Source organism: Taudactylus pleione, unplaced genomic scaffold (genome assembly GCF_031769625.1).
Source record: "Taudactylus pleione unplaced genomic scaffold, aTauple2 ptg000281l, whole genome shotgun sequence".
NCBI lineage: Eukaryota > Metazoa > Chordata > Amphibia > Anura > Myobatrachidae > Taudactylus > Taudactylus pleione.
Genome location: NW_028284683.1, coordinates 1551265 through 1564381, shown reverse-complemented (window position 1 = coordinate 1564381; position 13117 = coordinate 1551265). Strand labels below are relative to the sequence as shown.

Genomic DNA, 13117 nt, shown 5'->3' with positions numbered 1-13117 from the left:
TGGAGTTGGTAAGTAAAAAAACTGGGAAACGGGAATACCACATTTTATTTGCAAAAAAAAGTTGTACATTTATATTTCATTAATAAACTCCTCTTGCCAGGGAACAGCCCCCACACCATTGAAGTATGTCATGTAGTCCTTCCGTGTCTGCTTTGCACGAACTCTGAGTGTTTGCAGACTTGAAAGTCCCAGTGATGTCCACCTGTCCTCCACTTCTGGTTGATCCAATTGATCAGGCATAAATGTTCTATTGGGCCTTTCCTGTTGGCATTTAGTGCTTAGTAGGTTGTGCAACACACAGCACGCCATGACAACCCAGTCGATCTTGTCGACCCTCAAATTAATTGGACCATGGAAAATGTGGAATTTATTGCTTAGAATTCCAAATGCACTCTCAACAATGCGGCGAGATCTTGATAGTCTATAATTATAAATTTGCCTCTCTTTGCTAAGTGCCCTTTGGGGGTATGGTTTCATAACATTCTCGTGGAGGCTGAATGCCTCATCAGCCACAAATACAAATGGTAATCCATGTTTATTTTGTTCACATGAGGGTATGTTTAAAGTGTTTGACATTAGTTTTTCATAAAATGATGTCTGCTGAAAGGAGCTACCGTCAGAACAACGACCATTCTTCTTACCAATGTCGACATAAATAAACTGATAATTAGCATTGACCACAGCCATCAGTACAATGCTAAAGAAGCCTTTATAGTTCTAAAAATAAGAACCACTGTTGGGAGGTGGTGTTATTCTGATGTGCTTGCCATCAATGGCTCCTCCACAATTGGGGAAATTCCAGCGTGCATCAAATTCTTCCCCAATATCTTTCCACTCCTCCATAGATGTGGGTAACTGTAATAAAAAGTATAGATATCAATGATTTTAATTAATTACAAGTCAATTTCATGCCATATATATGTAAACAAATAATCATGTAATATTTAATTTTCCTTTCCAGCCATCTGCTTTGTCAACACCACTGAGGACGCCTTGGAGTTGTCACAAGAAAGTGGGGTGTCAAGCGTCAATCTAGAAAGTGACCCAGTCAGAATGGTGGAGCCTATACCACCACGGCGATGAAAGAAGGTTGCTCAGGCTGAATCTTCACAGCAACACGACAACGTGCAGCTAACACGTGAAGCGCTGACAGCAGCAAAAAATGTTCTTCAAAAGCCCCCTGATGAGTGGGATGCTTTTGGAACATCAATGGCCTTTAAAATGCGTCGCATGACAGATGATCAGCGTTCCCACGCAGAGCGCATTATTTTTGATGTTTTTAGGATCGGGTTAGCTGGTCAATTAACGCAAAATTCAAACCTACAAGCACGGCCTGAGCATACATTTATGCCACTGTTGCCTCAGCCACAATCACATCCCCCCAAACCCATTTTTCAGCCACACCACAATTATGGTGGAGAGAGCAGCAATACACATCGGGCCTCTACTCCCTTACATTCCGCTGTTTATAATGGTATGCTATATGGGTCACAGGATGACAATCATGGTCAGTCCAATTTTCAGCATATGTGATTTTCTTTCAGCTTTACAGCCCCATGCTGTTTTTCCCTGTTTAACGGTTTTGTTTATATAATGTCGGGGCAAATGCTGGTTGACTTAATTTTTGCCTTCCCAATTGTTGTGCTGAGGCAGGCAAGTTATTTATATTGCTTCAATTTCTTTATATTGTTATTTGGATATATATAAGTATGTTTATACTATGTGGGAAATAATATCCTTTATTTAATTTTTCTAAATTAAAAAATGTGGAGCACTTCGGAGTGCAAAGGTTAAAAGGAGTATGCAGCATTGTTACACGTATTGCAGAGTTTGAAATAAATGTATAAAAAACAGCAAAAAAATGGTCCTTATATTTACTTACCTTGAGGTATTGCTGCTTCAACACATGTATGATGGCTTTACACGTCTCTGGGATGATAATCCCTAAAGCTTGTGGAGATATTAGAGATCCAAACTTTAGATGCTGCAGGGACCTGCCTGTAGCCAGGAAACGTAGGGTTACCACCAGTCTCTCCTCAGCAGTGATGGCCTTGCGGAACCTGGTGTCTTGCTTCTTAATATATGGAGTGACCATAGCAATCAGCTCGTCAAAGGTGTCATCATCCACCCTCATAAAATTCCTGAAGTCATCGGGATTGTTCTCCCAAATTTCTGAGAGCAAAGGCATATGAGACATGGAGTCTCTCTGCAGTAACTACTCCTTGGTCCAGCAGGTCCTCTCCACTCTCCTCCTCTTGCGAGCCTTCTGGATACCAGCGAGTGATGCCACAATAACAGCATAGGCAGCCACAGCTTGATAGCGATAACTATCCATACTTTATGCACCAAATAATCACTTTGTAGAACAAAGTAGAGCAGTAAGCAATGAAGAGCTTTCAGCAGGATAACCTAACCTCAGCAAAAACAGAGCAATACTGCAAAGCTAAAATGGCGTTTTTCCTATTTCTTTTTTACAGGACAGACCACTGTACACTGTACAGCCCATTATTCTAATTTCCAGGGATCCTATGGATGGTTATTCTAGTGTGTATGGTAGCAACGATAAATCGCATTCGATTTGACGATTCAACAAATCGTCAAATCTTATGCAAAATTGGACAGTGTGTACACTCAATTTAGTAAGTTCTGCCTTCAAGGGAAATTGGATAGGAAATCGGAACGATTACAAATCGTTCAGGTGTGTACCCTGCCTAAGTCTAGCCCTCCCTGCTCTTTCCCCGCCAGGCATGGTAGGTAAGCACAAACTTCTGACTTAAATAATTGTTTCCTTCTAACACTGGTGTAAACCCTGATGGCAGTAAAAGTTCTCTATATCTATATCTATAAAGGCAATACACCCACCCAGTGGGCTGTTACAGTCATGTAATCTTAAATTTGCCCTGTTCCACTTGTCCACATGTGTGATTAAGTGGACAGTGGGTACAATGGCATTTTGGAGGACACTAATTAAATTTTTTTTTAACGTCCCTGTACAGGCTGGAAATTGATTTTCTAATGAAGTGGACCCTAGATGGGATTTGGTAGCAGTAACAGAGGACCTCAATTAACTATCTAAAACCCACTGCACTAATGGCAGATATCGGACGCACCTCTAATACCAGCATAGAAATTATGGTGTCAGTGATCCGCTGTGCAACTAGGTGACTGCTGTCAGCTCATCCTTGCAAAGGATTGTTTAACAGGCAATTGTTTTTTAGAACTACTACTAGTAGTCTTCCTGGTCCCCTACTGGGATGAAGATCCACTCCCAGCAGCACCAGCAGGCGTAGCGCTCAAGGATTCTTCTAAAAAATCCAAGATAGGGGAGGACTGAGTTACCCTTATCAAATTGGATGCAGGACTACTTCTGATCATGATTGAGGATATTGTTGATAAAGGTGTTGGTGGTGAAGATGCCAGGTGCTTGGATCTAGCAGAGAGAAGGGAACTAGCTGATACTCGACTGCTTGCTGTTACTTTTTAGACAAAGTTTCTGAATTTTGAAAACCCTTTTGATGGATGCATTTAACAGGGAAGAGGTTCTAAGATGGTTAGTGTCCCTACGTCTACTTACTCTGGCATGACAACGTGTACAGATGTCATGACAATATTTATCCAGATTTGGATAGAAATAATTTCACACATAAGAAGTGGATTTTTTTGTTTTATGCCAAGGCATGACAATGGGCTTTTTTTTTATCATGGGCAACAACTGTTTCCACTGGGGCTTGATATACACAAACAACATCCTCATCAACAACATCCTCATCATCAGCATCCTCATCATCAACATCCTTATTAGCATTAGCAACACAAATATCCTCCTCATCCTGGTGCACTTCCACAGAAGCATCCTCGATTTCTATGTCAGCATGTTGACTTGTGCTGCTCATCCCCACATTTGCAGAGAATGCACAAGTGGTGGAAGGAGGCTCCTCTTCAAGTACAGTATTGGAAAGGTCAGGCTCACACATGGCACCTGCCAACACACTTAGACTCTCCTCAGGGTTTTGTGACATTTCTGAGCGCACAGTTGGTTCCTGTGCCTTAACGATTTTAATTTTTTGAAACATCTACAGTGAGAAGGGCTTACATCATCATAAGAGGCAGAACCACCAGTCATAAATAAAGGCAAAGGCCTTAGCCTAACCTTGCCACTTTGTGTGGGTATATTGCCAATTTTATGTCTTTCTGCAGCTATCTTTCCCTTGGATGTTTTTTTCTTTAACACTGTAAAAAATTAGTTCTTTGAGTTTAGATGCCCTGACTTAAGCCCTGTATGCCCTTGGGCATCGGCTTTAGAAGATGATGTAGATGGACTAGTATCATCATGACTGGTGACACTGGTAGCAGCTCCAGCACTAGTATGAGGTTCCTGCTCTCCTCTCAATTGATCGTTCTCCATATCAACAACATGAATGAAGTGGGGTACAGCACACATGTAAATTTGTACCAATTTTAAATATTACACTGCAGTATCAATGACCTACTGAGTCACAACATTTTTTATGAATAAGAAAAGAATAACACACTGTGCTACCACTTACAGTGTCACAATATTTTTATGAGTAAAACACTGTGCTACCACTTACAGTGTCACAAGATTTTTTATTAATAAGAAAAGAATAACACACTGCACTACCACTTACAGTGTCACAAGATTTTTATGAGTAAAACACTGTGCTACCACTTACAGTGTCACAAGATTTTTTATGAATAAGAAAAGAATAACACACTGCGCTACCACTTACAGTGTCACAAGATTTTTATGAGTAAAACACTGTGCTACCTCTTACAGTGTCACAAGATTTTTTATGAATAAGAAAATAATAACACACTGCGCTACCACTTACAGTGTCACAATATTTTTATGAGTAAAACACTGTGCTACCACTTACAGTGTCACAAGATTTTTTATGAATAAGAAAAGACTAACACACTGCGCTACCACTTACAGTGTCACAATATTTTTATGAGTAAAACACTGCGCTACCACTTACAGTGTCACAATAATTTTTCTGAATAAGAAAAGAATAACACACTGCACTACCACTTACAGTGTCACAATATTTTTATGAGTAAAACACTGTGCTACCACTTACAGTGTCACAAGATTTTTTATGAATAAGAAAAGAATAACACACTGCGCTACCACTTCGAGTGTCACAATATTTTTTCTGAATAAGAAAATAATAAAACAATGCACTACCACTTACAGTGTCACAATATTTTTATGAGTAAAACACTGCGCTACCACTTACAGTGTCACAATAATTTTTCTGAATAAGAAAAGAATAACACACTGCACTACCACTTACAGTGTCACAATATTTTTATGAGTAAAACACTGTGCTACCACTTACAGTGTCACAAGATTTTTTATGAATAAGAAAAGAATAACACACTGCGCTACCACTTCGAGTGTCACAATATTTTTTCTGAATAAGAAAATAATAAAACAATGCACTACCACTTAGTGTCACAATATTTTTTATGAGTAAAACACTGTGCTACCACTTACAGTGTCACAAGATTATTTATGAGTAAAACACTGTACTATCATTTAATGTCACAAGAATTGTTATGAATAAGAAAAGAATAACACACTTCGCTGCCTCTTACAGTGTCACAATATTTTTTATGAATAACAATAAAGCACTGCACTACGACTTATAGTGTCACAATACGTGGATGATAAACTGCGGTCTGGCCGGCACTGTTACTGAACAATAATAGCATAGCTAGCACACACAAAAAAAGATCTATTTTTTAAAATATTTAGTGAAATCATAATTTAATTTAACTTTTATATTTTTTTACACTGGGGAAGAGCACCCCTGGATTTACAGAGCACCCTTGGATGACACAGCACCCCTTTATGTACTGCAGCCCTAGCCCCATGATGGACAGGACAACACAGCAGCACCATATATGTACTGCAGCCCCCCCTTTATGTACTGCAACCCTAACCCCATGATGGACAGGACAACACAGCAGCACCCCTTTATGTACTGCAGCCCTAGCCCCTTGATGGACAGGACAACACAGCAGCACCATATATGGACTGCAGCCCCAGCCCCTTTATGGACAACACAGCAGCAACCCTTTATGTGCTGCAACCCCATATTCTTGATGGTACTGCAGCTCCAGCCCTTTGATGGACAGGACAACACAGCAGCACCCCTTTATGTACTGACGAAGAGCACCCCTGAATGACACAGCACCCCTTTATATACTGCAGCCTTAGCCCCTTGATGGACAGGACAACACAGCAGCACCCTATATATACTGCAGCCTCCCTTTACGTAATGCAGCCCCAGCCCCTTTATGGACAACACAGCAGCAACCCTTTATGTGCTGCAACCCCATATTCTTGATGGTACTGCAGCTCCAGCCCTTTGATGGACAGGACAACACAGCAGCACCCCTTTATGTACTGACGAAGAGCACCCCTGAATGACACAGCACCCCTTTATATACTGCAGCCTTAGCCCCTTGATGGACAGGACAACACAGCAGCACCCTATATATACTGCAGCCTCCCTTTACGTAATGCAGCCCCAGACACTTTATGGACAACACAGCAGCACCCCTTTATGTACTGCAACCCCATATTCGTGATGGTGCTGCAGCTCCAGCCCTTTGATGGACAGGACAACACAGCAGCACCCCTTTATGTACTGATGAAGAGCACCCCTGGATAGACAAAACACCCCTGAATGACACAGCACCCTTTATGGTACTGTAACCCCAGCCCTTTGATGGTCCTGCAGCCCCAATCCCTTGATGGTCTTGCAGCCTTAGCCCCTCGATGGACAGGACAACACAGCAGCACTTTATGTAGTGCAGACCATCTTTATGTACTGCAGCCCCAGCCCCTTTATGGACAACACAGCAGCCCCTCTTTATGTACTGCAGCCCCAGCCCCTTTATGGACAACACAGCAGCCCCCCTTTATGTACTGCAGTCCCAGCCCCTTTGTGGACAACACAGCAGCACCCCTTTATGTACTGCAGCCCCAGCCCCTTTATGGACAACACTGTAGCACCCCTTTATGTACTGTAGCCCCAGCCCCTTTATGGACAACACAGCAGCACCCCTCTATATACTGCAGCACCAGCTTCTTGATGGACAACACAGCAGCCCCGCTTTATGTACTGTAGCCCCAGCCCCTTTATGGACAACACAGCAGCCCCCCTTTATGTATTGCAGCCCCAGCCCCTTGTTTGACAGGACAACAGTGACAGCAGCCCCAGCCCAGCAACACTGCACCCTTGAGAAGTTGAGAACATGTGCACAGACAGAGCAGCATAGAGCACGTCTGTTCTGTACACTCTCCACAGCCGGAGTGAAAACGGCACCGATCACCGGGACCTTTATAGAATCCAAAACCCATGAGAATCCGACAGCAGGATGATGACGTTTTGCCTCATTTTGGATTCCAACTTAGGCAGGAAAACCCAAGCCGGACTCGGATCCTACTCGGATCCCCTATGTTTGGGTGGGTCCGGTTCTCGGAGAACCAGACCCATTCATATATAATTAAAATATGCAATTTCGGGGCTTAATATGCATGCACTAAATTGTTGGCATCACTGGCATAGCCTGCTATTGGTTCGACCCCGAAAATGAAGACACAAATGCCTGCAAAAGTTGTATTTAGAAATTCACAACTGTACATTGGGTGTTGTCTCAGAGTTGTGATATCTCTTGTTCACTTTTCTCAGATCAGTTATGGAGCAACAGACCCGATATTTCAAGACAGGGCTCAGTTCCCGTTCTTTTTCCGTACTGTTGAAAACAATCACGTCCAGAATGAAGCGTTGGTGCAACTACTGCTGGACTTCAGCTGGACCTGGGTCGGTATTGTACACTCAGATGATGACAGCAATCAAAGAACCACCGAGGCACTTAAAAGATCGATCACCAGAAGTGGCGGCTGTGTGGCCTATACAGTAAAGATATATAAAGTGGAAAATACTATCAATTGTAAAATGGCTGGAAAAGTGATCAGATCTTCTTCAGCTAATGTAATTATTGTGTACAGTCACGTAGACCAACTGATTCTCCTGCTGGCTCATATAGGTGATCCTACACTCATTAGTGGAAAAGTATGGATCTTATCCTTCTCCCCAGAAGGTCACATGCATTATAATCTAAAAAAATATGCCCCTCTCCTTAATGGATCTGTGATAATAGCTTCCAATAAAGGGGATATTCCAGGCTTAAAGGATTTTCTGTACAGTGTCACCCCACAGACTCATCCAAGCAGATTACTAAAGGCGGTGTGGAGAGGAGCGTTTCCTAATATGACAAATAAAACAGTGTTTCGTGAATTGATAATTACAAATGGGGAAAAAGAAATGAAATCCTATTTTTGGGATACCAATGCATCTCTAAGGCTTCTTCCTCTGTTGGATTATGATGTTGATAATTTCAGAATCACCTACAGCGTTTATACAGCCGTATATGCTGTGGCCCATGCCTTACATAATATGATTACCGCTCACTCTAACAGCAACATCAATACGTCCGCAGAAGCATTTTCTCCATATCAGGTAATTATTTTAAAAAATAAACAAAACATGCACAAAATAAAAATTAATGCTTTAGAAAATAAGCGGGTACAATACAAATCCCCCCAGCTTTTTAAATTGATCTGGCATTAACCCATCAGCAAAAAAAGGCTCCAGCGCATACTTACCGACTATTTCATTCTCCCTTCCAGGAAATGTACAAAGGAGGGGACAGATGATGGCGCGGGGCCCGGGCATTTTGCATCATATTGACCCCGCCCCTTCCTGATAGACCCTCAATTCCTGGCATTAGGCTACCGTCCTCCCCACCTCACTAGGAAGTGGGCGGTATGCGGAAGGATGGCATACTCTTACGGCAGGGGCGTTTCTAGAGAGGAGGGGGCCCATGTGCAGTCTACAACAGGGGCCCCCTCCTCTCCATCCCATGGCCAGCAGCGCACTGAGCTGTGCGCGGCCAGCGCCGGAGTTATAGACTCTGGGCACTAGAGTGTGCCCAGAGTCTACAGTGTATGCACAGGTCACCGGGAAAATGGCAGCGGCGGCCATTTTCCCTGTACTGCACATGCACAAATGACGGGAAAATGTCCACTGCGGCCATTTTCCAGTCGTTTTACAGCACCAGACCCCCGCGCCGACGTGGGACTCCGGAGAGGTAAGTAATATTATGGGTGCAGGGTGTGTGGTGCAGGGCCCCCCTGGACCCAGGGACCCGTGTTCCTCGCACCCATTATAGATACGCCCCTGTCTCTCGGGGGTCCAGGGGACATGCCAAAAATTCAGGAGTCTCCCAGACATTTTGATAGAGCAGGTGAGTATGCTTCAAAGGAATTTTAGGACGTTTTTGTCCCATTGTTTCCTGAACATCCTGACTCCCATTACATTTCATAGAGATCACTGACAGTATCGGACTAGTCATCTGTTTGGTGGAAAGAGAACAGGTTACACTTGCAGCAGCAGATCCTCCCAGAAATCAGCACAGCGGACATTCTGGGCAGGACACACAGAGGGCAAAATGAGCTGTTGGAAGGAGGTATAGCTGGTTCTGTTAATGCAGAAATACCTGTTAATATATAACAATAGTATTCAATGTGCCACCAGCCAAACAAGAAAATGAGGTTCAGTATGGCAAACCTCACAATAGAGAAATAAAACAAAATTTTTGTTGTTGCGGCAAAGATGGACTGAGCCGGTGCGGGCTGCCAAATGGTACCAATGACAGCAGCCACAGTAAGTGAGAGCACTGGATGGACTCCGTTGCATGGATTAGTAACTCCCTGTACTGGTTGTAGCAACCCAGCCAATCACCGACAATGGAGGTCCCAATAGACGCGGAAGTCTTGCGTGCTGGATTGTGGTGCAGAGCGTGTGGTGCTGTTCAGAATTGCAATATGAACCCACAGCGGCTCAGTCCATCTTCACCGCCAGAACAGCTCTGCGGGTATTCCCTGTGTACATTTAGGGAAAAATTTACTAAGCGGTGGGTTCTAAACCCAGGTGATTTGGTGGTGGTTTGGCGGCAGTTTTGCTATCCGCAGATTTTCTAAGGCCAAAACCGCCATCAAAACAAATTGTAGAATAGAATAGAACAAGACTGTCAGTTATAAACCGCCGCCAAACCGCCACCTAACCCACGGGGTTTAGAACTCCCTGTCAATCCGCCAGGAAACCCACGGGTTTAGAACTCCCTGTCAAACCGACACCAAACCACCAGGTTTTAGAACCTGCCACTTAGTAAATTTTGCCCTTAGTTAGGATCTGAACTCTCTGCTACATCAGAAAAGTACCGTTATCCCGGTGAAGATACTGTTGGGAGCTGTAGTTTATTTGGAGATTCTTCACTGTAGAGTAGTGCGGTGTAGTGCCGGACACTGGCCAGTAACATTTCCTGGTGTGCGAGTCTCCGGGCCAGGCAGGTATTTTTATTTTTATTTATTAACAGTTTTCTTATATAGCGCAGCATATTCCATTGCGCTTTACAATTGGAAACACTTATAGAACAAAACAGGGTAATAACAGACAGACATAGAGGTAAGAGGTGAGTTTCCTATATGACTGTCGCTGGTTGCGAGCGGGTAAGGACGCCCTCCTCTAGGTAAAACCAGCCCTAAGTGTTGCAAATTAGATAAACTAATTTATATTTAAGATCTCAGTTAATAAATTTAACTGTGCTGATCCTCTGCTTGTGCCCAGGACCTTATCCTGTTTCCTGTGCTGATCCTGTGCTTGTGCCCCTGACATTAGCCTGTTTCCTGTGCTGATCCTGTGCTTGTGCCCCTGACATTATCTTGTTTCCTGTGTTGATCCTCTGCTTGTGTCCCTGACATTAGCCTGTTTCCTGTGTTGATCCTGTGCTTGTGACCCTGACATTAGTCTGTTTCCTGTGCTGATCCTGTGCTTGTGCCCCTGACATTATCTTGTTTCCTGTGCTGATCCTCTGCTTGTGTCCCTGACATTAGCCTGTTTCCTGTGCTGATCCTATGCTTGTGACCCTGACATTAGTCTGTTTCCTGTGCTGATCCTGTGCTTGTGACCCTGACATTAGCCTGTTTCCTGGGCTGATTCTGTGCTTGTGTCCCTGACATTAGTCTGTTTCCTGTGCTGATCCTGTGCTTGTGTCCCTGACATTAGCCTGTTTCCTGTGCTGATCCTCTGCTTGTGCCTCTGACATTAGTCTGTTTCCTGTGCTGATCCTCTGCTTGTGCCTCTGACATTAGCCTGTTTCCTGTGCTGATCCTGTGCTTGTGTACCTGACATTAGCCTGTTTCCTGTGCTGATCCTGTGCTTGTGTCCCTGACATTAGTCTGTTTCCTGTGCTGATCCTGTGCTTGTGACCCTGACATTAGTCTGTTTCCTGTGCTGATCCTGTGCTTGTGACCCTGACATTAGCCTGTTTCCTGTGCTGATCCTCTGCTTGTGCCTCTGACATTAGTCTGTTTCCTGTGCTGATCCTCTGCTTGTGCCTCTGACATTAGCCTGTTTCCTGTGCTGATCCTGTGCTTGTGTACCTGACATTAGCCTGTTTCCTGTGCTGATCCTGTGCCTGTAACCCTAACATTAGCCTGTTCCCTGTGCTGATCCTGTCCTTGTGTCTCTGACATTAGTCTGTGTCCTGTGATTATCCTGTGCTTGTGACCCTGACATTAGCCTGTTTCCTGTACTGATCCTGTGCTTGTGTCTCTGACATTAGTCTGTTTACTGTGCTGATCCTGTGCTTGTGTCCCTGACATTAGCCTGTTTCCAGTGCTGATCCTGTGCTTGTGACCCTGACATTAGCCTGTTTCCTGTGCTGATCCTGTGCTTGTGACCCTGACATCAGCCTTTCCTGTGCTGATTCTGTGCTTGTGTCCCTGACATTAGTCTGTTTCCTGTGCTGATCCTGTGCTTGTGACCCTGACATTAGTCTGTTTCCTGTGCTGATCCTGTGCTTGTGTCCCTAACATTAGCCTGTTTCCTGTGCTGATCCTCTGCTTGTGCCTCTGACATTAGTCTGTTTCCTGTGCTGATCCTCTGCTTGTGCCTCTGAAATTAGCCTGTTTCCTGTGCTGATCCTGTGCTTGTGTCCCTGACATTAGCCTGTTTCCTGTGCTGATCCTGTCCTTGTGTCTCTGACATTAGTCTGTGTCCTGTGCTGATCCTGTGCTTGAGACCCTGACATTAGCCTGTTTCCTGTACTGATCCTGTGCTTGTGTCTCTGACATTAGTCTGTTTCCTGTGATGATCCTGTGCTTGTGTCCCTGACATTAGCCTGTTTCCTGTGCTGATCCTGTGCTTGTGTCTCTAACATTAGTCTGTTTCCTGTGCTGATCCTGTGCTTGTGACACTGACATTAGCCTGTTTCCTGAGCTGATCCTGTGCTTGTGTCTCTGACATTAGTCTGTTTCCTGTGCTGATCCTGTGCTTGTGTCCCTGACATTAGCCTGTTTCCTGTGCTGGTGACCTGACATTAGCCTGTTTCCTGTGCTGATCCTCTGCTTGTGCCTCTGACATTAGTCTGTTTCCTGTGCTGATCCTGTGCTTGTGACCCTGACATTAGCCTGTTTCCTGTGCTGATTCTGTGCTTGTGTCCCTGACATTAGTCTGTTTCCTGTGCTGATCCTGTGCTTGTGTCCCTGACATTAGCCTGTTTCCTGTGCTGATCCTCTGCTTGTGCCTCTGACATTAGTCTGTTTCCTGTGCTGATCCTCTGCTTGTGCCTCTGACATTAGCCTGTTTCCTGTGCTGATCCTGTGCTTGTGTACCTGACATTAGCCTGTTTCCTGTGCTGATCCTGTGCCTGTAACCCTGACATTAGCCTGTTCCCTGTGCTGATCCTGTCCTTGTGTCTCTGACATTAGTCTGTGTCCTGTGATGATCCTGTGCTTGTGACCCTGACATTAGCCTGTTTCCTGTACTGATCCTGTGCTTGTGTCTCTGACATTAGTCTGTTTCCTGTGCTGATCCTGTGCTTGTGTCCCTGACATTAGCCTGTTTCCAGTGCTGATCCTGTGCTTGTGACCCTGACATTAGTCTGTTTCCTGTGCTGATCCTGTGCTTGTGACCCTGACATCAGCCTTTCCTGTGCTGATTCTGTGCTTGTGTCC

At 44.3% G+C, this 13117-nt stretch overlaps 1 protein-coding gene across 1 annotated transcript in view; it reads left to right on the top strand.

Annotated features, from left to right (window-relative positions):
* The window catches only part of LOC148512592 (vomeronasal type-2 receptor 26-like), a 61528-nt gene that overhangs the window by 28604 nt on the left and 19807 nt on the right, over positions 1-13117 (top strand). The window contains exons 4-5 of the mRNA XM_088482051.1: positions 7728-8331; positions 8362-8558. Coding sequence (XP_088338177.1) covers positions 7728-8331; positions 8362-8558 — 801 coding nt within the window. The remainder of the gene's footprint in view (positions 1-7727; positions 8332-8361; positions 8559-13117) is intronic.